The following is a 26,064-nucleotide window of genomic DNA, read 5'->3' on the forward strand; positions in this document are numbered from 1 at the left end:
GAAATAAGGAACATTGTGAGTAGAAAAATAAGTAGACTGTGAGTTTTCGAATAATTTGATCTGAAAGTAGACCCGGAGCCGACCCTGAGTGCCTTCGTGCGTCTCATAGTCGAGCAGGCGGAAAAGAGGTCGTGAGCACCCACCCCGGAAGTCCCCAGAGGAACGACCAGAGACTTGGGGCTTTCTTTTAACAGCCTGCCCTTCTGGCAGGTTCAGCGATAACAAGGGGTCCGGGCGTCGTCGTCGATCGGTAAATTTGTCGGCGTCGATAAGCTTGCTCGTGGCTGCTTGTTTAGCAGTTTATCGATGATGTCTATCGTTGGCCGGAAATGTGTTGCTGACGATTCAAAAGTGGAACCTGAACCTTTGTATGTTGGCTGACTGATGCTCCCTTGGTGTAGTGAAGGATGCGTCCATAAGGTTTGAGGGGGATTCTTCTGTTAACTTATATATATATATATATATATATATATATATATATATATATATATATATATATATATATATATATATATATATATATATATATATATATATATATATATATATATATATATATACAATATATATATATATATATATATATATATATATATATATATATATATATATATATATATATATAATGGAAGTTGTGGGTTCGAGTCCCACCTGCTGAACTATATTTTTCGTAGTTTCTACAATCATATTTTCAGTTAGTTTAATTTTCTATCTTCATTACTACATTTACTCTTTAAATTAAAAAAAAATTAAAAAAAAAAATAAAAAAAAAAAATTATATATATATATATATATATATATATATATATATAAATATATATATATATATATATATATATATATATATATATATATATATATATATATATATATATATATATATATATATATTTATATATATATATATAAATATATATAAATATATATATATATATATATATATATATATATATATATATATATATATATATATATATATATATATATATATATATATATATATATATATATATATATATATATATATATATATATATATATATATATATATATATATTTGGCAGAGCTGTATGCCACCACGGGTTGGTATTTGGCGATTATCGTAGGCCACGGAAGTGCTCACTGCAAGCAACTGCAAGTCCCGGACCATCAGCGAGAGCTAGCCTAGGTTGTGGTGAGACTCAGGCATTGGGCCGCCGAATTCTTGCAGAAGCCACATTATCCGGAAGCAGCTCTGACGGAGCGAATAGTGCCGCTCCCACCACCCAAATGCACTAATTCGCCCATTGGGATTGATGCCAGTAACTTCCCAATTACGGCAACTGGTCGCAACGTCATATGATAAGAGTCGGATTTTGTTTTCGTACTACGATTCTGGGCTGGCACCTGCGCCGAGCTCCCTTAGTAAGGTCGTGTGACAACGGCTTGAAACGGCGAGACAACAACCGGTGCAGGGGTCTCCGTCCCGTAAAACCTGGCAGGCCTTCCAGTACGTTCCAAATTCATTGCCCGGTGGGAACCGGGCAGGAGTGGGATCAGATGTCCTTTCCTGACTTGCGCCGGTCGGGGGTGTCATAGTTGCTCATAAGGCGCTATGGCAGCCGCCCCTAGCCATGGCCTCACTGCTTCGGCATAGACTTGCTTCGGCATAGACTACCATGGGACCAGATAGGCGACCACTCCAGTATGGATAAGGATAGCGGCTGGAAGGGGGACCCACTTAACAAAAATGAACAATGAAAATAATGAAGATCAACAATTGGGCGCAGATGGGTTGAAAAACCCGTTTGCACGAGGAGGCATCCAGAGGTCTCCGCCGAGAAAGGTGGAGATGAATGCAGTAAAGGACGCCTGCGAAGACGGCAAAGGCAGTACGCCTACCGGATCGACGCAAGACATCGCAGTGGCTGGTCCACTGTTGATAAAGGCGGTCGGAAGACAGCGAGACACGCTACCGAAGGTAGTAGCGCTGTCGGAGCAGCTCGATGCCATAATCGAGTTTGCGAAAAGTCGCACCAACACGACGAAGTACCTGAAGCAGGCTCTCTACATGCTTCGGTCCTCCGTCGATGCTACGAAGAAGGAGCACGCCGAGCTCAAGGCAAGAGCGGTGGCGGCAGAGAGGAATGCAATGGAGGTGACCGGAAGGGCGACGAAGTCGGTCCAAACGGACACCTGCACGTTTGCAGCGGTTTGCGCCTCCGGGTCAGCCGCAAAAAGAGCAAGGCAGTCTCCGGGGGAAGCCCCCGAGAACAGCAAGAAACGGTTGGTTGTGCTAAGCCCGCGAGATAGCACACCAACGGCCTCCAAGTCCGCCGAAAAGTCTGCCGAAGTGGCAGCTACGGGAAACCCTTGGGTTACCGTGGGAGAAAGAAAGCGCCAAAAAGGCAGCAAGCGCAACGACGAGAAGACGAAAAATCATCCAAAAACGGGAAAGAAGGCGCGAAGCAGGGGTGACGTCCTCATACTCCAGACAGATGTGTCCAAGTACTCCGAAGTCTTGAATAAAATGAGAGGCGAAACCCAGCTCAAGGATCTGGGAGCGGATGTGCGGACCATCCGTCGTTCTCGCACCGGCGAGATGATCCTTGAGCTCCGTAAGGATGCTAAAAACAAGGGCGCTGCCTACAAGACGGTAGCCGAGCAGGTCCTCGGGAAAGATGTGCAAATTTGGGCACTCACCTCCAGAGGTGACTCTCCAGCTCAAAAACCTGGATGAAATCACCGAGAGGTGCGATATTGCACAGGCCCTCAAGGAGAAGTGCGGAGTGGAAGTAGCCACTGAGGTAATTCGCCTCCGAAAGGGTCCAGCGGGGACCCAGGTGGCCATTTTCCAGCTTGCATCGGCCGATGCAACTCTGGCCCTGAAGACAGCCAAACTTAAGGTTGGCTGGTCAGTATGTCCCCTGAGCATACTCCAGCAGCCGGACGTTTGCTTCAGGTGTTTCGAGGGAGGACACAAGTCCTGGACCTGCAAGGGGCCCGATAGGAGCCAGTTATGTAGGCGTTGTGGTGGTGCTGGCCATAAAGCTAAAGACAGCGGGGAGCCTCCCAAGTGCTTGGTATGTACTGGAAAACGGGACGCCAAGCACTTTATGGGAGGCCCACGGTGCCCAGCCGGTAAGGCGGCCACGAAACCACGGGCGTGAGGGTGACACAATTGAACCTGAACCATTGCTATGCGGCACAGCAGCTGCTATACCAAGCAGCGTCTGAGTCGCGGTCGGACATCGCAATCGTATCGGACCCCTACTGCATTCCTCCCGGAAACGGTAATTGGGTTGCAGATAAGTCCAGTACGGCGGCCATATGCACGACCAGCAAGTTCCCGGTTCAGGAGGTTGTGTCAACCTCAAATGAAGGATACGCGGTTGCCAAGGTGGACGGAGTGTTCTACTGCAGTTGTTATGCTCCGCCGCGTTGGTCTATCGAAAGGTTCACCCAGATGGTCGATTTGTTATCTATGGAGCTGACGGGACTAACACCCTTAGTAGTGGCGGGCGACTTCAACGCTTGGGCTGTTGAGTGGGGAAGCCGCCGCACGAACCGGAGGGGTCAGATCTTGTTGGAAGCTTTGGCAAAGCTCAACCTAGATCTGGCCAACGTTGGAATCAAGTGTACATTCAGCAGAAATGGTGCGGAGTCGATCATCGACGTGACGTTCTCCAGCCCAGGACTGATCGTTAACTGGAGGGTAGACGATGGCTACACCTATAGTGACCACCAGTCGGTCTGCTATAGCGTAGTCTAGAACGTGAGGCGGCAGGCGACGGGTAGAGCCAATACTCCGACCGTCCGCGGGTGGAAGACATCGCATTTCGATGCCGAGGTATTTGCAGAAGCAATGAGAAGAGAGCGCGAGGGGGGCAGTTGGCTCCGCCCGAGTGCTGACCAATTAGTTGCCACATTATCGCGGGCGTGCGACGCCACCATGCCTAGGACCCGCCAACCTAGGAATGGTAAGTCACCGGTATACTGGTGGACCGACGCGATAGCGGACCTCCGTAGCGCGTGCCTCCGTGCAAGACGGATGTTGCAACGTGCACGTACCGATGCACAGAGGGTAGAGCGCCGTGTAGTATTCGGATCTGCAAGATCGGCGCTTAAAAGTGCGATAAAGGCGAGCAAAAGGGCCTGCTTCGATAGGCTATGCGCGAGTGCCAATACGAATCCGTGGGGCAACGCCTACAGAGTCGTAATGGCGAAGACCAAAGGCGTGTTGGCGCCTGCAGAGCGATCACCAGCGATGCTGGAGCGTATCATCGAGGGACTCTTTCCACGACACGAGCCAAATCCTTGGCCTCCGGTTGCTGAGTCTCACGTCCGACGTTCCAGTATCTCAGACACAGACCAGGGATGGTCGGCCAACCTGCCGGGCATCCAATCCGTGAGAGACGGCAGCCGTGCAGAGGTTGTGGAGGAGGTAAGGGTTACGAATGAGGAACTCATCGTGATCGCCAACTCCCTAAAGGTGAGCAAGGCACCGGGACCGGATGGAATCCCGAACTTGGCCATCAGGACGGCCATGAAAGTGGCCCCCCGATCTATTTCGAGCAGTCATGCAGAAGTGCCTGGATGACTGCCTCTTTCCGGACAGGTGGAAGCGACAGAGATTGGTGCTGTTGCCGAAGGCTGGGAAACCGCCAGGGGACCCATCTGCATACAGACCTATCTGTCTGCTGGACACTACGGGCAAGGTGCTTGAGAGGATTATCCTCAACAGACTGGTGAAGTACACAGAGGGTGTAAACGGTCTGGCAAGTAACCAGTTCGGCTTCCGGAAAGGTAGATCCACGCTGGATGCTATTCTCTCTGTCACCAAGACGGCAGAGGTAGCACTCCAGCGTAAGAGTTGGAGCATTCGCTATTGCGAAATCGCCACGCTTGACGTGAAGAATGCATTCAATAGCGCCAGTTGGGACTCCATAACGCTCGCGCTTAGGAGCATCCACGTACCGGTGTCGTTGTACAAGGTTTTGGAAAATTATTTCCAGAATCGGGTACTAGTTTACAACACGGAGGAGGGTCAGAAGTGCGTCCCAATCACCGCAGGGGTACCGCAAGGTTCCATCCTGGGCCCGGTGTCGTGGAATGTCATGTATGACGGGGTGTTGAAACTAAAGTTCCCTGTAGGGGTTGTGATCGTCGGTTTCGCAGACGACATCACGCTAGAGGTCTACGGCGAGTCGATCGAAGAGGTCGAGTTGACGGCCGCGCACTGCATACGCAAGGTCGAAGACTGGATGCACTCTAGGAAACTGGAGTTAGCGCACCATAAAACGGAGGTTACGGTTGTGAACAACCGCAAATTAGAGCAACAGGCGGTGGTCAGAGTCGGTGACTGCACCATTACCTCAAGGCGTTCCTTGAAGCTCTTGGGGGTTATGGTTGACGATAAGCTCACATTTAAGAGTCACGTCGACTATGCCTGTAAGAGGGCTTCAACGGCCGCTGCAGGACTATCTCGAATGATGTCCAATAGCTCAGCGGTATATGGCAGCAAGCGTAAACTTCTTGCCAGCGTGGTTTCGTTCATACTTAGGTATGGTGGGCCAGCGTGGTCCAAAGCGTTAGGTACCAACAGTCATCGTCGTAAACTGGAAAGTACCTACAGGCTCATGTGCCTGAGGGTTGTGAGCGCGTACCGTACAGTGTCATACGACGCAATCTGCGTCCTGTCCGGCATGATGCCTATCAGCATAGCCATTAAGGAGGACGTAGAATGCTTCGATCAACGTGACACAAGGGGTATACGAGGCACCAGAAGGTCATTCTCGATGATCAGATGGCAGCAGGAATGGTCCAATTCCGTAAAGGGTAGATGGACGCATCGACTTATTCCGGATGTATCCGGATGGTTCGGGAGGCGCCATGGAGAAGTTAACTTCCACTTGACACAGATTCTGTCAGGTCATGGTTGCTTCAGGCGGTATCTACACAGATTCGGGCATGCGGGGTCCCCCATGTGTCCCGAGTGCGCGGATGCGGAAGAAACTGCTGAGCATGTCTTCTTCGTGTGCCCTCGTTTTGTGCATGCGTGGAGCGACATGATGGTAGTGAGCGGGCCAGACACCACTCCGGACAACCTAGTTCGGAGGATGTGTAAAGACCCAAACATTTGGAGGGCGGTTTGTACAGCCGCCTCTCAAATAGTTTTAGAATTGCAAAACAGGCGACAGGTTGACCACCGACACGCCAGTGTTAGCTAACGGCCAGTCTCCAGGTTAGTTAGCTAAGTTAGCAAAGAGATCTGTAGAACCAAGAGGGTGCACAGAGCACAAAAGCCGCTCCCCGAAGCAATACCTAGCGGTGGTCCCGGGGAGTATTATGGGCTGGAGACTGGAGGGGTTTTAGTGGGTCCGGTCACTGATTCAAACCAACCCCACACTCCCTGAGGTTGGTCACCTCAGGGGTTTGGATGCAAATTTCCCCTCCACCTGAAACAAAAAAAAAAATATATATATATACATATATATATATATATATATATATATATATATATATATATATATATATATATATATATATATATATATATATATATATATATATATATATATATATATATATATATATATATATATATATATATATATATATATATATATATATATATATATATATATATATATATATATATATATATATATATATATGGCAGAGCTGTATGCCACCACGGGTCGGTAATTGGCGATTACCGAAGGCCACGGAAGTGCTCACTGCTAGCAAGCAGTCCCGGACCATCAGCGGGAGCTAGCCTAGGTCGTGGCGAGATTCAGGCACTGGGCCGCTGAATTCTCGCAAAAGCCACACTGGCCGGAAGCAGCTCCGACGGAGCGAGTAGTGCCGCTCCCACCACCCAAATGCACTATACCGCTTATTGGGACTGATGCCAGTAATGTTCCCAATTACGGCAACTGGTCGCATCACTATAGGATACGAGTCGGATTTCGTTTTCGTACCATGATTTTGGGCTGGCACCTGCGCCGAGCTCCCTTAGTAATGTCGTGTAATAACGGCTTGAAACGGCGAGATTACAACCGGTGCAAGGGTCTCCGTCCCGTAAAACCTGGCAGGCCTTCCAGTACGTTCCGAGTCAATTGCCTGGTGGGAACCAGGCAGGAGTAGGATCAGATGTCTTTTCCTGACTTGCGCCGGTCGGGGGTGTCATAGTTGCCCATAAGGCGCTATGGCAGCCGCCCCTAGCCATGGCTTCACTGCTCCAGCATAGACTACCTTGGGACCATTTAGGCGACTACTCCATTATGGATAAGGATAGCGGCTGGAAGGGGGACCCAATAAACAAGAATGCAGCAAAACAAAACTCTGGAGATGGGGGCAGATGGGTTGGAAAACCCATTTGCGCGAGGTGGCATCCAGCGGTCTCCGCCTAGAAAAGTGGAGACGGATGCAGTGAAGGTCGCCTTTTTTTTTTTTTTTTTTTTTTTTTAAAGGTGGCGGGGAAATCTGCAAACAGACACCTGAGAAGAGAACTCAGGGTGTGGGGATGAGACTAGGGGAGAGATGCTGGGGTAGTTACACTCGCCCAGACACCTACTGATCCCTGTCCCGACCCACTAAAACCCCTCCAGTCTCCAGCCCTGGTCTTCCCGGAACGACGGTTAAGTATTACGTCGGGGAGTGGCTTTCGTGCGTGATGCACCCTCTTTACTCTTATAACCTCCTAGCTAACTACCTGGAGACTGGTAATTAGCTACCACTGGCGTGTTGGTGGTTGACCCGCCACACACGTTGCAGCTCCAGAACAATCTGAGAGGCGGCCGCACAGACCGCGTTCCAGATGTCCGGGTCGTCGCACATCCTCCGGACTTGATTGTCCGGAGTAGTGCCAGGCCCGCTCACAGCCATCATGTTGCTCCTCGCTCTTGCGAAACGGGGGCATACGAAGAAGACATGCTCAGCAGTCTCCCCCTCCTCCACGCACTCGGGACACATGGGGGACACCGCGTGTCCGAACCTGTGCAGATATTGCCTGAAACAACCATGGCCTGACAGGATTTGTGTCAGGTGGAAGTTCACTTCACCATGTCGTCTCCCGACCCAGCCGGATATCTCCGGTATGAGTCGGTGCGTCCATCTGCCCTTTGTGGAGTTGGACCATTCCCGCTGCCAGCGGAGCATCGAGAATGACCTTCTGGTACCTCGTATGCCCCTTGTGTCACGTTGGTCGAAACACTCTCTGTCCTCCTTGATGGCGATGCTGATAGGCATCATGCCGGACAAGACACAGATTGCATCGTATGACACCGTACGATACGCACTCGCAACTCTCAGGCACATGAGCCTGTAGGTACTTTCCAGTTTACCACGGTAACTGTTAGTACCTAGCGCTCTGGACCACACTGGCCCACCATACCTAAGTATGGACGAAACCACGCTGGCAAGAAGTCTTCGCTTGCTGCCATAAACCGCTGAGCTATTGGACATCATACGAGATAGTGCTGCAATAGCCGATGAGGCCCTCTTACAGGCATAGTCGACGTGACTCCCGAACGTGAGCTTGTCGTCCACCATAACCCCCAAGAGCTTCAGGGATCGCTTCGAGGTGATGGTGCAGTCTCCGACTCTGACCACCGCCTGTTGCTCCGATTTACGGTTGTTCACAACCGTGACCTCCGTCTTATGATGCGCGAGCTCCAGTTTCCTGGAGCGCATCCAGTCCTCGACCTTGCGTATACAGTGCGCGGCCGTCAACTCGACCTCCTCGATAGACTCGCCGTAAACCTCCAGCGTTATGTCGTCTGCAAAGCCGACGATCACAACCCCTACAGGGAACTTGAGTTTCAACACTCCGTCATACATGAAATTCCACAACACCGGGCCCAGGATAGAACCTTGCGGAACTCCTGCGGTAATTGGGACGCACTACTGACCCTCCTCCGTGTCGTAAACAAGTACTCGATTCTGGAAATAATTTCCCAGAATCTTGTACAGCGACACCGGTACATGGATGCTCCTGAGCGCGAGCGCTATGGAGTCCCAACTGGCACTATTGAACGAATTCTTCACGTCGAGCGTGACGATTGCGCAGTAGCGTATTCCCCTTCTCTTGCGCTGGATTGCTACCTCCGCCGTCTTGATGACGGAAGAGATTGCGTCCAGCGTGGACCTGCCCTTCCGGAAGCCGAACTGGTTACTTGCCAGACCGTGTACATCCTCCGTGTACCTCACCAGTCTGTTGAGGATGATCCTCTCAAGCACCTTGCCCGCGGTGTCCAGCAGGCAGATAGGCCTATATGCCGATGGGTCCCCTGGCGGTTTCCCAGCCTTCGGCAATAAGACCAGTCTCTGCCGCTTCCACCTGTCCGGAAAGAGACAGTCATCCAGGCACCTCTGCATGACTGCCCTGAACAGCCAGGGGGCCGTTTTTATCGCCAGCCTGATCGCCAGGTTAGGGATACCATCCGGTCCCGGTGCCTTGCTCACCTTTAGGGATTTGGCGATCACGATGAGTTCCTCATTCGTAACCCTTGCCTCCTCCCCTGCCTCGACACGGCTGTCGTCGCTCACGGATTGGATGCTCAGCAGGTTGGCCGACCATCTCTGGTCTATGTCTGAGATACTGGAACGTCGGACGTGAGACTCGACTGCCGGAGGCCAAGGACTTGGCTCGTGGCGTGGAAAGAGTCCCTCGATGATACGCTCCAGCATCACTGGTGATCGCTCTGCAGGCGCCAGCGCGCCTTTAGTCTTGGCCATTACGATCCTGTAGGCGTCACCCCACGGATTTGTATTGGCACTCGCACATAGCCTATCGAAGCAGGCCCTCTTGCTGGCCTTTATCGCACTCTTTAGCATCGATCTTGCCGAACTGAATGCTGCGCGGCGCTCTGTCCTCTCTTCTTCGTTTCGCGCACGCTGCATCCTTTGTCTTGCACGGAGGCACGCACTGCGAAGGTCGGCTATCGCGTCCGTCCACCAGTAAACCGGTGGCTTTCCATTCCTAGGTTGGCGAGTCCTAGGCATGGTGGCGTCGCACGCCCGCGATAGCATAGCAACTAGTTGGTCAGCAGTCGGGCGGAGCCTGCGAAGACGGTAAAGGCAGTACGCCTACCGGATCTACGCAAGACATCGCGGTGGCTGGTCCACAGCTATTAAAGGCGGTCGGAAGACAGCGGGACACGCTACCGAGGGTAGTGGCCCTGTCTGAGCAGCTCGATGCTATAATCGAGTTTGCGAAAAGTCGCAGCAATACAACGAAGTACTTGAAGCAGGCCCTCTACATGCTTCGGTCCTCCGTCGATGCTGCGAAAAAGGAGCATGCCGAGCTCGAAATGAAAGCTGCGGCTGAGGAGAAAGAGGAGACGAAGGTGACCGAGCTGGCGACGAAGTCGGTCCAAACGGACGCCAGCACGTTTGCGGCGGTTTGCGCGGCAGGGCCAGCTGCCAAACGAACGCGACAGTCCCCGGGAGAGACGGCCCCCGGGGGCACCAAGAAGCGTTTAATCGCAAACAGCCCTCAGACCGGTGTAGGAGTGGCGCAAGCAACGCCCACGGTGGCAGCCAAGGAGCAGAAGGCTCCCTGTAACCCGTGGGTAACGGTTCCGGGAAGGAGTAGGAACCAAAAAGTGGTGGCCAAAAAACCGCACCCGGTTACAAATCCTGCGACGAAAACAGTTAAAAATAAGGGCGACGCACTCATGCAAAGACTAAGCTTTGCCAGGGACTTGTGATAAGCACGAAGAGTCCCTGTAAGTGCAGGGAATTAAAACATCCGCACTGATTCTACTTTGGAAATCGAATGTTTTATTTATTAACTTCAAACTTAATTCTACCCTACCAAAAAGAGTCGGAGAGAAACAATTCTCTTGTCCGATTCTTCGTCCTGTCCTTGTTAATCCTAACACTTTTAATTAGTTAGTTATGCATTTGTATCTTCCGTCTCGCTCAATTTACTCGCGGACAGGCGTCACTTACTCAATCGAAAATCGTTCGGTATTCATTATTATTATTATTATTTTAGGTTATTTGCCATGTGGCCGTCATCGTTTCGTTCTCATCGGAAACGGAGCGTCGCATTTCGACTTCGAATGCTATAGAAAAAAAATGATAAAGTATCGTTCTCTTGAAATTAGTAGAATTGCTGAGTGCTTCAAGAAATGCTTATTAATCATACATGCGCGGCTATTATTTCAGAACCTGTCTGTGAGAACGGAATGTCGCGATTTATTCCTAATTCAAGAAACATGCATGGACAAGAATATTCCTGTCCATGGGAATGTAATGCAAGAGTTTATGAGAATCAAAAATGCTTATTAATTTCTTGGAAGGCCTGTTCATCTCCTCCCACTCAAAGAGCCGTGAGTCATCTAGAAGAGATGACTTACGTCGGTCTGCTGCTGGCATATGTATAATACAAAATTTAAAAGGAATGATTTCGCCATCCTTCCTGGTTTCCCATCATATCGTCGTTTGTGGAGTTCGTGAAAATGCTTGCAGGGTCTCGTCGTCGAATCGATGCATCGAGCCGGGGTGCCGGAGAAATTAAACGGGAGGGGCGTGTCTGGCCTACAAGGTTCTCATCAGCTGGTGGTAGAATCGTCTTATTGCTCCTTGTGGTGAAATCGTCTTATTGCGCCTGGTAGTGGAGTCGTCTTATTTGCGCCTGGTAGTGGAGTCGTCTTATTTGCTCCTTATATCGTCAAAACCGCACGTCACCGTGTTTCGTCGAATGATCTTCACGAGTGCACTCTTGTCCTCGTATGTTATGAACTTTGTTGGCTGGCGGACTTCTCTCCAAAGTGTATTGGCTATATAATCGTATTACGCCCGCCGAAAAAACAATCTCCTAAACCAAGTGGCAGCAGTCGTTTCGTGATTGCCAATGGTTTCGTTATATGGTGATAGTCAGCTGGCTTGACTTGACCGACTATACAAGGTTGCAAATAACTTGCTTGTAGAATAACTAGCTTGCATTCATGCGCGCATCTTGATTAGCAGCGCGAAAGAAAAAACATTGTCGTTAAAACGATGCCAAACTGTGTAACGATGTTTTGCTCGTTGGGTTTTTAGTGATTGCGGCCCATGTTTTGATAGGTATGTGCTCGCATTCCACTCATTAGGTTTTGCCTCAAAATTTGGTGTATATCTAGCCCGACCGTGGGCTGTGTTAATTTTGGCCATGTCGTGGTTGACTTCCTTTTCGTCACAATTCGCTTCCTCGATATGCGTCAGCCATCTCGGTATTGGTCATCCTTCTCTCCTCGTCATGCTGTTTAAACCGTTCAGCCTTCCACACCCGACCGTCCAACTCCCCTTACCCGACTCCTCGTTCTTTGTGATATATGAGAGTTTTTATAAGGAACCCTCTCGGCTGCTTCCTGGATAACTCGCTCCGTCTCGATTATTGAATTCAGAATGGTATCACTTCTTAATTTCTACTCCTACTAAGCAAGCGGTTATATTTTTTTTGTGTAAATTCTTTTTTTTTTTGTGGGCCAACTTGCTGTTTAATATTAATTACACTCGCGAACGGGTTTTTACGTTCCATTATTTCTCCTAATCTTCTACTTAAACACTATGCCCGTTTTTCTTTTTCTTCGATTAACATAATTTTCCATTTCCTACTAAAGTGTACATTTTTTTCTATTATATCGGATGCTATTGGTTAATTAACGTTTACATTATTCATTCTCAACGAATTTTTACTTCACAATTCATTTTTTTTCTTTTTTTTTATACTCGAACTCAATCCGATTTACAAACAATTCTTTTTCTAATTCTCGTGCGGAGTACATTCCGCTATCAAAAAAAAACTTATCTTATCTCTTTTTCTTTGTTAATCTTTGTTGCCCGTCGTGGCTCTTTCCTTTTCATTTAAACATTTCTTTTTTTCTCATTGCGATTATTCTTTTCTGTTATCGGATTCACAACTATTTTATCCGATTTACAAACAATTCTTTAGGCCACTTCAATTATGTCAAACTCCTTTACTGGATGATTTGCAAATTCTCTTTAGTTATACTGCTGTCTCGGTCCGTGTCTTGTCATATTGACATTCTACTTACACATCTCTCATTATGCAGTTTGCTGCATATACCTCTCCCCCTTCCGTCCGAAGGTGTGACCACCTGTCCTAGGGATTCTGAAAGATAAGAAGGTTAGATATAGAAGGAAAGTCTCACACACTTAATCATCCTGGGTCGGTTATCCCCTTGTTATTCTTACACTCAGTTTGCATTCTCGTCAATCATTCAGGGTAACCATCCCGTTGTAACCAATCACACAATCCTAACTATTAATAGAATGGTAGAATCTACTAGCGTTAGTCGTCCCCTCGTCCAGGAAGTTCAACATTTTTTTCCAAAACGTCTTTCTTAGTTAGATTTGGCGTTAGTCATCTTATATCTTCATTTAATCAGTCCCCGTGCTTATGAGACCTTCTGTTCACTGTATGTTTTTCCCATATTCAAACTTGCTTTTTAAATTTTATTAAAAAAAATTTATGCTTGAATTTCCCGCACCTCTTTTTTGCAAAAACTGTTTTATTCTAATAAATGTCACTCCTATTGTCATTCGTCAACACGTTTTTTCTTCATTTTTAATACGCCCACAATTGTCTTTTTTTTTTCTTTCGTTTCCCTTATTGACCCCTCTCGTTTTTTTTTTCTTCTATTATTTACCACCCGTTTAGTTAGCTCAATAAAGGCTGCGTTTTTTTCATTCATGGCAACTTTCTCGGCCGTGGGCATTTTATTGAAACTTTCCAAAAATAATGAAAAGAATTTTCGGCAGTCGATTAATGAATTTCCACTACCGTCTAAAATGAAGCCGCCTACATTCTTATCTTTTAAATTCAATATCCCATCTTTTACATATTCGTTCAGTCCATGTGATAGCTGATACAGTGTCTTAAGTTCCCTGTATGCTGTCCGACTGTTTAAAATGACGATACGAGCTTCGATATTTCTCTCGTTCAATATTCTTTTCGAGACTTCCACTGTCTCGCTTGGTATCAGGTCATTTGATAATGCCTGTGAAAAATCCCCATATGAAATGTCAACGAGCCGTTGCTTATCCTCATCTTCTACGACATCTGCAATGTCTATAGCACCCAAATCTTTAATTGTGCCATTCAAATCATCTAATGCGGTTTTTTTGCTGCTCTAATAGGCGCTTCTGTTGACGCGTAATCATAGCTATTTGCCTCCGGGGTGCACTTTCTTGCCCCTGACATGTCCCGTCAGACAGTCTTGATAAAAAATCTGCTACTATATTCTCGCTTCCTTGTTTATATCTGATGCTGCATTCCAAACCTTGCAGCTTCAGTCTCAGTCTTGTTAGCGTTGGAGACGTCTCTTTAAGCCTCCAAATCGCTATAAGAGGTCGATGATCCGTGTAAACGATAAACTTTTGACCAAAAATGTAGTGTCTGAAATATTCTACAGCCCATACAATTGCCAGAAGTTCCTTTTCTATTATATGATACCTTGTTTCTGCACCTACAAGTGCCCGACTCGCGAATGCGATCGGCCGGTGCATGGATTTTTCATTCGACAAGACGGCACCAATAGCATAATTGCTAGCGTCCGTCGTAATAACAAAAGTGTCCTTATAATCTGGCCGGACTAAAACAGGCTCTGTTATCAGCGCGTTTCTAAGGAATTCGAACGCTTCCTGGCATTCCTTTCCCCACACAAATTTAGCGTCTTTCTTCAACAAATCATTGAGCGGTTTGCGTTTTTCCGCGATGTTAGGGATAAATTTACCGTAAAAATTTACTGTGCCCAAGAACGATCTTATACCTTTTACGTTAGTGGGCGGCTTAAGTTTTTGTATGGCCTGTATATTTGCATTTGTGGGCTTAATGCCGTTTTCATTAATAACATGACCCAAATATTCTATTTCTCTCTTTAGAAATTGGCATTTCGATGGTTCAATTTTCAAATTATGTTTACGCAATGCTTGCAGTATCTTACGCAGATTAACATTGTGATCGGCGATTGTGTCGCCAAAAACTATAATATCATCGAGGTAGACAAATGCTTTTACATCCCCGATCTCAAACGAAACAGTATTCATTAGCTTTTGAAAAGTTGAAGGACTGTTCTTCAACCCCATTGGCATTCGCGTAAATTCAAAATGGCCTTTTGGCGTAGAAAAAGCCGTTTTTGCCGCATCACGGCGGTCTATTGGGACTTGATAAAAGCCCGATTTTAAATCGATGGGAGAAAAATATTTCGCTTTCCCCACATTATCCAATATCTCGTTGATAAGCGGTATCGGATATACAAAAGGTTTAGTCACCTCATTCAAAGCTCTAAAATCAACCACGATGCGATACTTTTTGTTGCCGTTGGCATCTGTTTTTTTTTTTTTGGTACGCATAGTACCGGTGCATTCCAAGGACTTGTGCTAGGTTTTATTATGCCTTGCGCCTTCATTTCTTCGATTTCTTTATTTATGTGCCTTTTCGTAGCCTCAGGAAATCGGTATTGCCGCTTATTAATTGGAATCTCAGATGAAGTTTCAATCCTATGTGTCGCGGCGTCAGTAATAGCCTGTCGCCCTCAAAAAAGAAAACATATGCATAATTTTCCACAATTGTTTTGATTATTTCGAATTCTGAGTCAGATAAATGGGCTAAGTCTAACACCTGTCGTAATTTTCTGATACGTTCCATGCCTCTTGACTCCGGTGTCAACTTGTGCTCCAAAAGGTCACAATCGAGCCTTGAGTCTCGGTTTACTTCGCGCATTAGTATGTTCTCTGAATTTAATACATTGTCTTCTGGTATTTCGTCACGGCAGGTGAGGTGCTCTTCACAACTCATGTCGTTTGATTCAATTGATTTCTCTCCGTCTATAGTGAAAATGTCTCGCAATTTATTTTGTACTAGCACCCTATTTCGAGCTGCTAAATAAACATGCCGGCTAAGGACTTCTTCCTTTGGCACGCTCCATGGGCTCATATCGTCTGGACCTGTATTTCCATACTTTTTGAAAACGATGTAATCGAAATTATTTCCTACTTGTAGGGTATGCTTCTTCAAAAATTCAACGCCGATTATTCCGTCAGATGGCAAATCATTTAATATGTGAAATTCGGTCGGGATTAGAAAATCTCCGACGATTAAATCTAGGATGACGGTTCCTAAAGTCTTTACGACTTCACGTCCGATACCCTCAAAAGTATTAGTGTTTCGCGTGTTAATTGATACATTGAATCGTCTTACTACATGTGCACTCAACATATTCGCACATGCGCCCGTATCTAGGATAAAATTTAATGTTTGCTGCACATTTTGCCGTGCCAGCAATTTAATCATAAGGTGTCGGCTGACATCAAAATAAATTCGTTTAACCACACAGACACTATTGTCTCGTATGTGGTTACACGCTGTCTCCCTGTCGGAAATTTCTATGTTGCTGGGTTCATTGGTACATCTCCGCCAGTCAACATTCTCGCATATTTCTGCAAAATCATCATTAAAATATTCTTTCGCGAATGGATCCATGATACCATGACTTTGTAGTCTGGTGTCAATCTTATTAAAATTACTTATTCCTAATGCTCTTTGGGGCGCTCGGTTTGCATTGCTGACGAGGCCCCCACTATTTAGTTTTTTGGTTGCTGATGTTGATTATAATATTGGCCTGACTGATTATAACCGCCATTGTAGCCGTGACTGTTAGTATGGTAATTATTGCTACCAGATGTTCCTGCTCTGGGACCATTCACATTGTTGCTATTATTATGTTCCCGATTTGATGCGTACCCTGGCTCGTATCGCCAATCCTGTGACGCGCGATTGTTAACTATCCCGTTCCACGGTGGCGACCCGCGTGTGTTGCGGTTCCACCCATTATTTTGTCTTTGATTGTCTCGAGAATAGTTGTTGTTTTTCTGATTATTTTGGTCGTAATTGTCATACCTCGGGCCGTCTCTATTTTGATTTCTGTTATTTCTATTTGCCGGTGGCGGTCCTGGATAATTTTCTGAATTTTGTCTCCAAGAACGCTCATTATTTTCAAAATTTTGTCGCCCACCGTTATCGCGAGCATTTGTTGCGTAATTAGCCCCTTGATAATTTTCGCGGCGAAAATTATTGTCTCGCCGTTGATTGTTATTGTTCTGGCTATTGAAATTGTTTTGATAAGGTCTATTACCATTCGAATTTTCTCTTTGGCGAGCGTTATTGTTCGGCGGGCTAGATTGCCACCGTCTTCCTTGCGCGCCTTGCTGCCGCTCGAGTAAATCGAGACCACGCATTCTGTTTTCTATGTCAGCGAGCTGCTCACATTCCTCACACTGTTCTTCTAAAAATTCCATAAGTCCATCCAAGCTCAAATTTCGCTTGCCACGGGCCATCTGTTTCAAGTGATTATTTCTTAAACCTCCTATGAAGTGCAATCGGAGACTTTTTTCCATGGCGGAGCTACCTCCACCGTCTTCATATACATCTAATAATTCTTTTATATCTGAAGCGCGTCTTTTGTATGAGTTAAATTCTTCGTTTGGCACCTGTCGTAACGTCTCAATTTGCTCTATCACAACTTCTATCGCCTGCACAGTCCCGAATTCTTTTATCAGATTTCGCTTGACTGCTGGCCAGGTTACTGCCCTAATTCATGGCAATGCTGCTGCAGCCTTGCCTTTTAATTTTAATAAAACTACATATATTAATGCAGTCTGAGGTTCATTCTCGGGAATCTCGTCTGCGAAATGTTGAACGTGGTAGAGGAACGCCTCTAGCTCGTCCTTAGACCCATTAATTTCGGGGATGCATTGCAATGCATCGGCTTTTGGAAATTCATAAGCCATATCGTCTGGGATGTTTTCGCCAAATTTGAGTTTTCTAAGTGTCTCCTCAAATTCTCGACTCGCTTCTAGAAAGCTTTGTTTTAGTACTTGTAATTGTTCCTGAGCTGCTGTCTCGTTTGGGTCCTCGTCACTGCTATCTGACCCGCTGTCAAAATTTCCTAAACTATTTCTTACGTAAATTAATCTTTGCTGGTCTCTAGAGATCTCTGCCTCCTCTGTCTCGCCAAATCGTGTTGACGATAGCACTTGGTTGGTGCGTGAACTGCTTACCAAACTTGGTGCTCTTAATTCTGCGTTAATGAAAGCTGACGGTACGGTTCTTTGAATCCGTGATTGATTAAGGGTGAGAAAATCAGTATCAGTGACTGAATTTGATCTCCTTTGCAATCCTTTGTAAAATCGGTTCCTACGCACGGCGTCAAATGCCGGTTCAGTAAACCTAATCTCACGTCCGCGCAATTGAATCACTCGGTCGGTCATTAATAATGTTATGGTTAATAGCGCATCTGTTTGCTATTATAGTTGTTATTGTAAAAAAAAAGAAAATGAAACAAAATCACTCGGGAAAATTTCCTATGCCCCTTTGCCTTGCGGACCTGATTCACCAATATGAACGAAGTTCAATACACTCGAACGAGCGGAAACCCACTCAAAATGATATAGTATCCGTGCAATTAAAAGAAAATGCATATGAAAGCGAAATAACATTCGAACAAACGTTCTGGTATCCTAAAAAAATTAAGAAAGAAAAACAAAATGCATCTAGAATTTAAAATTTTTTCCTCAATATTCAGGTTTTTTGTTTAATTTGATTTATCGGTTATTTAGATTTGTGCTAGTATTCGCGCCTATCTGTGATATTTTAGCGGGTCGCTTATGGATGGTCCGGGCTTGCCGCTGTGCTATTAGTACGGTTTATAAGATTCGACACTAACTGCAAGCGGTGTCGTTTTATTTAAAAAAAAAGCAGTATAATATAATGTCAAAAAAAAGGGTTAGTATTAAATGCAAGCAATTAGTTTTTTAAAAGCAAGCTGCTCAATGTAATTGACTGATCAATCATGAAAAAAATGAAAACTGCCGAAAATCAATACCGCTGCCGCTGGCCAACCGCTGTTAGCAAACCAAAAACCAAGAAAAATTGAATCTGCCGTGCGGTTTTAATAAAATTATCTAATATTAGTGTTTCAAATGTTTCATAAATAATCTGAAAATCATGAAAAACATTCACGGCCGTACAACGTTACAACAGCTGACGCTGCATAAACGTAGGTACACTTGCACTTGCCGTACGGCGGGTGCTTTGTTGGTTTAGTTACCGCGGTGCGAGGAATAATTCTACGAAATATGCCAGCAAACACTCGTCGGAATGTTCGCGCGTAAGATTTCTCTAACATGCCACGGACAAGAAGGCTGCTAGTGATAAATTCAAACCAAGCAAAAGCAAAACGTTTAAAGTACTCACCAAATTAGCTGCGTCATCTTTTTGTCACTTAGGAATGTCACTCAGTTTATAATTTTTTTATTTGTTTGTTCGTCAACCACTGATCACTATTATTCAAACACAGAACACTCAACGCGCACACATAATAACAATTGATTGAATAACTGATTGTTGATTGAATAACTGACATAACTAATTGTTGAACAACTGATAATAAACGTAATTGGCTCCGTAAAACATTAATTTGTATTGTGCCGTGTCAAATAAATGTTATGTGAACTGAGATTAACTTCAGAGAGTGGTTACACCCCACTTCTGACACCATAAAATGCAAAGACTTAGCTTTGCCAGGGACTTGTGATAAGCACGAAGAGTCCCTATAAGTGCAGGGAATTAAAACATCCGCACTGATTCTACTTTGGAAATCGAATGTTTTATTAATTAACTTCAAACTTAATTCTACCCTACCAAAAAGAGTCGGAGAGAAACAATTCTCTTGTCCGATTCTTCGTCCTGTCCTTGTTAATCCTAACACTTTTAATTAGTTAGTTATGCATTTGTATCTTCCGTCTCGCTCAATTTACTCGCGGACAGGCGTCACTTACTCAATCGAAAATCGTTCGGTATTCATTATTATTATTATTATTTTAGGTTATTTGCCATGTGGCCGTCATCGTTTCGTTCTCATCGGAAACGGAGCGTCGCATTTCGACTTCGAATGCTATAGAAAAAAAATGATAAAGTATCGTTCTCTTGAAATTAGTAGAATTGCTGAGTGCTTTAAGAAATGCTTATTAATCATACATGCGCGGCTATTATTTCAGAACCTGTCTGTGAGAACGGAATGTCGCGATTTATTCCTAATTCAAGAAACATGCATGGACAAGAATATTCCTGTCCATGGGAATGTAATGCAAGAGTTTATGAGAGAAATGCTTATTAATTTCTTGGAAGGCCTGTTCACTCATCCTTAAGACAGAAGGGTCAAAGTACTCGGAAGTCCTTGAGGCAATGAGAGGCGATGCGAAGCTCAAAGATCTGGGGGCAGATGTGCGTAGCATCCGCCGATCCCGCAAGGGAGAAATGATCGTCGAGCTCCGCAAAGAAGCCAGAAACAAGGGCCCAGCCTATCGGGCATTGGCCCAAGAGGCGCTTGGAGATAGAGTGCAGGTTCGGGCACTCACGTCGCAGGTAACCCTACAACTTAAATACCTGGACGAAGTCACCGAGGCATGCGAAGTCGTGGATGCCCTCAAGGAGCAGTGCGAAGTGGTTGTGGCACCAGAGGCAGTTCGACTGCGCAAAGGCCCAGTAGGAACCCAGACCGCCACTGTCAGGCTTCCGTCAGTAGACGCAAACCAGGCGCTAAAGGTAGCGAGGCTCAAAGTGGGCTGGTCAATGTGCCCACTCAGCATCTACCAGCCGCCGGAGGTCTGCTTTCGATGCTTCGAACAAGGACACAAGTCCTTTAGCTGCAAGGGGCCTGACAGGAGCTCCCTATGCAGGCGGTGCGGTGCTGCAGGCCACAAAAGCAAAGACTGCGGAGAGCCCCCGAAGTGCTTGGCGTGCGCCGGGAAGCGTGACGCAAAGCACATAATGAGAAGCCCGAGGTGCACGGCCGGTAAGCCGACTAGCAAGCCACGGGCGTGAGAGTGACACAGCTAAATTTGAACCACTGCTTCGCGGCTCAGCAACTGCTATACCAAGCAGTCACTGAGTCGTTGTCGGACATCGCCATAATCTCGGACCCCTACCGAATTCCTTCCGGAAACGGTAACTGGATTTCGGACGGGTCCGGTATGGCGGCAATATGGACGACGAGCAGGTTCCCGGTTCAAGAGATAGTGTCAACTTCAAACGAAGATACGCGGTTGCCAAGCCGAACGGAGTGTACTACTGCAGCTGCTATGCTCCGCCTCGTTGGTCTACCGAGCAGTTCGCAAGGATGATCGACCGAGCCACCGGGGAGCTGATCGGTCTATCACCGTTGGTAGTGGCGGGCGACTTCAACGCATGGGCAACTGAGTGGGGAAGTCGACGCACAAACCAGAGAGGCCGGATCTTGTTGGAGGCTTTGGCGAAGCTCAACATAGATCTGGCCAACGTCGGCTTGAAGAGCACCTTCAGTAGAAACGGCGCGGAGTCGATCATCGATGTGACATTCTGTAGTCCAGGATTGATCACGAACTGGAGGGTAGACGATGGCTACACTCATAGCGACCATCTGGCGGTCTGCTATAGCGTAGACTGTAAAACGAGACCGCATGTGGCGAGTAGAATTAACACTCCAGCTCCTCGCGGGTGGAGGATATCACACTTCAACGAAGAGGTTTTTGCGAAAGCAATTAGACGAGAACACGAGGCGAGCAGAACTCGTAACCTGAGCGCTGATCAACTTGTTGCCATGCTTTCGCGGGCGTGCGACGCCACTATGCCTAGGAACCGCCAGCCTAGGCATGGAAGGCTACCAGTCTACTGGTGGACCGACGCGATAGCGGACCTCCGCAGAGCGTGTCTTCAAGCGAGATGAAGGATTCAACGTGCGCGAACCGACGAAGAAAGGGAAGATCGTGGAGGGGCATTCAGTTCCGCAAGAGCGGCGCTTAAGAGAGCAATAAAAGCTAGTAAACGTGTGTGCTTCGAAAGACTGTGCGCTAGTGCCAACACTAACCCTTGGGTAACGCCTATAGGATGGTGATGGCCAAGACTAAGGGTGCGATGGCGCCCGCAGAAAAATCACCAGCGATGCTTGAGCAGATCATAGAGGGACTCTTTCCACGCCACGAGCCAAATCCTTGGTCTCCGGCTGGCGAGCCACTTCACCGACGTTCCAGTATCTCAAACTCAGACCAGAGGTGGTCGGCCAACCTGCCGAACACCCAATATATGAGTGACGGCGTTAGCCGTGCCGAGGCAGAGGAGGCGGAAACGGTTACGAATGAGGAACTCATCGCGATCGCCAACTCCCTGAAGGTGAGCAAGGCACCGGGATTGGATGGGATTCCGAATCTGGCTGTGAAGAAGGCCATCAAAGAGGCCTCAAGACTATTCCGGGAAGTCATGCAGAAGTGACTGGATGACTGTACATTCCCAGAGAGATGGAAGCGACAGAAGCTGGTCTTATTGCCGAAGACAGGGAAACCACCTGGTGACCCGTCGGCATACAGACCGATATGTCTGCTCGATACGGCGGGTAAGGTGCTCGAGAAGGTTATTCTCAATAGACAGGTTAGGTACACCGAAAGTGCAAACGGTCTGTCGAGTAACCAGTTCGGCTTCCGAAAAGGCAAGTCTACGGTGGATGCTATTCTGTCCGTCAGCAAAACAGCAGAGGTAGCACTCCAGCGTAAAAGATGGGGCATTCGCTATTGCGCAATCGTCACGTTGGACGTGAAAAATGCGTTCAATAGTGTTAGCTGGGATTCCATAGCCCACTCGCTTTGGAAACTAGACATTCCGGTGTCTTTGTACAGGATTCTGGAAAATTACTTCCAGAATCGTGTGCTAGTTTACAGCACAACGAGGGTCAAAAATGTGTCCCAATTACCGCAGGGGTTCCACAAGGTTCCATCCTGGGCCCGGTACTGTGGAATATCATGTACGATGAAGTGCTGAAACTAAAGCTCCCCCAAGGGGTTGTGATCGTTGGATTTGCGGATGACATCACACTTGAGGTCTACGGCGAGTCGATCGAGGAGGTTGAGTTGACGGCTTCGCACTCTATAAGCGTCGTCGAGGAGTGGATGCGCTCCAAAAAGCTGGAGCTGGCGCATCATAAGACGGAGATTTCAGTTGTCAATAACCGTAAGTCGAAGCAACAGGCGTTGATCAGTGTCGGGAATTGCACCATCGCCTCTAAGCGCTCCCTGAAGCTGCTGGGGGTGATGATCGATAACAAGCTCGCCTTCGGGAGCCATGTCGAATATGCCTGTAAGAGGGCTTCAATGGCTATTGCAGCATTATCTCGCATGATGTCCAATAGCTCAGCAGTGTACGGCAGCAAGCGGAAACTTCTAGCTAGCGTGACTCCGTCCATACTGAGATACGGCGGGCCAGTGTGGTCCAAAGCACTAGGTACTAGTAAACATCGGAGTAAGTTGGAAAGTACCTACAGGCTCATGTGCCTGAGGGTTGCGAGCGCGTATCGAACTGTGTCATACGACGCAATCTGCGTCCTGTCCGGCATGATGCCTATCAGCATAGCCATTAAGGAGGACGTAGAATGCTTCGATCAACGTGACACAAGAGGCATACGAGGTACCAGAAGATCATTCTCGATGATCAGATGGCAGCTGGAGTGGTCCAATTCCGCGAAGGGTAGATGGACGCATCGACTTATTCCGGATGTATCCGGATGGGTCGGGAGGCGCCATGGAGAAGTGAACTTCCATCTGACACAGATTCTGTCAGGCCATGGTTGCTTTAGGCAGTATCTACACAGATTCGGGCATGCGGGGTCCCCCATGTGTCCCGAGTGAGCGGATGAGGAAGAGACTGCTGAGCATGTCTTCTTCGTGTGCCCTCGTTTTGTGCATGCGCGGAGCGACATGATGGTAGTGAGCGGGCCAGACACCACTCCGGACAACCTAGTTCGGAGGATGTGTAAAAAACCAAACATTTGGAGGGCGGTTTGTACAGCCGCCTCTCAAATAGTTTTAGAATTGCAAAACAGGCGACAGGTTGACCACCGACACGCCAGTGTTAGCTAACGGCCAGTCTCCAGGTTAGTTAGCTAAGTTAGCAAAAAGACCTAAAGAACCAAGAGGGTGCACAGAGCACAAAAGCCGCTCCCCGAAGCAATACCTAGCGGTGGTCCCGGGGAGTATTATGGGCTGGAGACTGAAGGGGTTTTAGTGGGTCCGGTCACTGATTCAAACCAACCCCACACTCCTTGAGGTTGGTCACCTCAGGGGTTTGGATGCAAATTTCCCCTTCACCTGAAACAAAAAAAAAAAAATATATATATATATATATATATATATATATATATATATATATATATATATATATATAAATATATAAATATATATATATATATATATATATATATATATATATATATATATATATATATATATATATATATATAATAATATATATATATATATATATATATATATCTATGTATATATATATATATATATATATATATATATATATATATATATATCTATTTATATATATATATATATATATATATATATATATATACTATATATATATATATATATATATATATATATATATATATATATCTATTTATATATATATATATATATATATATATATATATATATATATATATATATATATATATATATATATATATATATATATATATATATATATATATATATATATATATATATATATATATATATAGCAAGTCGCCATCTTGGATTTTAAAATAGCATTTGGAGACAATTTCTGGCCCCTGAGCGTCATTCTGGTTTGAGATGAGAAACACCCATTTTGGGTGTTAATTGGTCATTTTCGGTTGTTTTTCAGAAACCGGTTGTCACCATCTTCGAATTCAAAATGGTGTCTGTGGTCGATTCTAGCTCTTGTGTATCATTCTTGTTCCGAAGATACTTATATTGTATGGAAATCGGCGATTTTTGGCCGTTTTACTCATATTCATTGTTTTCTGGACACCGGAGGTCGCCATCTTACCATTTAAAATGTTGTCTGAGGTCGATTTGTGGCTTCAGTGCATTATAGCAATTCCGGAAATACCCATATTGGGTGGTATTTGGTAATTTACCTCCGTTATTCAGAAACCGGAAGTCGCCATCTTGTGGCTTGTGGCTTCAGTGCATCATAACAATTCCGGAAATACCCATATTTGGTGGTATTTGGTCATTTGCCGCTGTTTTTCAGAAACTGGAAGTCGCCATCTTGGATTTCAAATTTGCATTTGGAAACAATTTCTGGCCTCTGAGCGTCAATCTGGTTGAATAAACACTAAAATTGGGTGGTATTTGGTCATTATCGGATGTTTTCTAGACACCGGAAGTCGCCATCTTACAATTCAAAATGTTATCTGAGGTTGATGGGTCGATTTGTGAATTCAGTGCTTGATAACAATTCCAGAAATACCCATATTGGGTGGTATTTGGTCATTTGCCACTGTTCTTCGGAAACCGGAAGTCGCCATCTAGGATTTCAAAATGGCATTTAGGAACAATTTCTGGCTTCCGTGCGTCATTCTGGTTAAAGAAACGCTCATATTGGGTGGTATTTGGTCATTTCGGCTGTTTACAAGACACCGGAAGTCGCCATCTAACAATTCAAAATGTCCACCCAACATGCGAATTTCCGGAAATGTTATAATGCACTGAAGCCACAAATCGACCTCAGACAACATTTTGAATTGTAAAATGGCGAGTTCCGGTGTCTGGAAAACAGCCTAAAATGACTAAATAACACCCAATATTGAGCCAATTTTCTATACCGAATTTTAACATTTCCAACGCGCGCCGCACAATCGATGTAGCAGCAAGCGCTGCTTGTCACGCAGCGCACACTGAACGCACTTTGTTAAGTATGCGCGAAGTACATGTTTTGAATAGGTCTTTATAAACAACTTATTTGGATAGGGTAGAACTGCCATAGATGGACTACTTTCTTTAGTGGACAAGTTACAAGTGAAATTATAAAAACACGAAAGAAAGGGAACATGACCAACTATTCTTTAGTAGAACAATGTTCCTATTTGAAATATTTTGTCACGAACAATAACATTAAAATTATATTTTATATTGTTTCTGAAGCGTGGAGCGTGGAAGTCCCCGTGGTGTTGGTGCTGAGGTGGAGATAGATGGAGAACGATTTGA

The 26,064-nt window shown here is 45.9% G+C and overlaps 1 protein-coding gene across 1 annotated transcript; it reads right to left on the minus strand.

Annotated features, from left to right (window-relative positions):
- Positions 1-16,578: 16,578 nt before the first annotated feature.
- LOC129716947 (TBC1 domain family member 5 homolog A-like) lies at positions 16,579-17,784 on the minus strand. The gene is made up of 2 exons (XM_055666790.1): positions 17,638-17,784; positions 16,579-17,526 (listed from the first exon to the last, which is right to left on the minus strand). The coding sequence occupies exons 1-2, from the start codon at positions 17,782-17,784 to the stop codon at positions 16,579-16,581; spliced, it is 1,095 nt and encodes a 364-aa protein (XP_055522765.1).
- Positions 17,785-26,064: the final 8,280 nt, after the last annotated feature.

Source organism: Wyeomyia smithii, chromosome 1 (assembly GCF_029784165.1).
Source record: "Wyeomyia smithii strain HCP4-BCI-WySm-NY-G18 chromosome 1, ASM2978416v1, whole genome shotgun sequence".
In the NCBI taxonomy this organism is placed as follows: Eukaryota; Metazoa; Arthropoda; class Insecta; order Diptera; family Culicidae; genus Wyeomyia; species Wyeomyia smithii.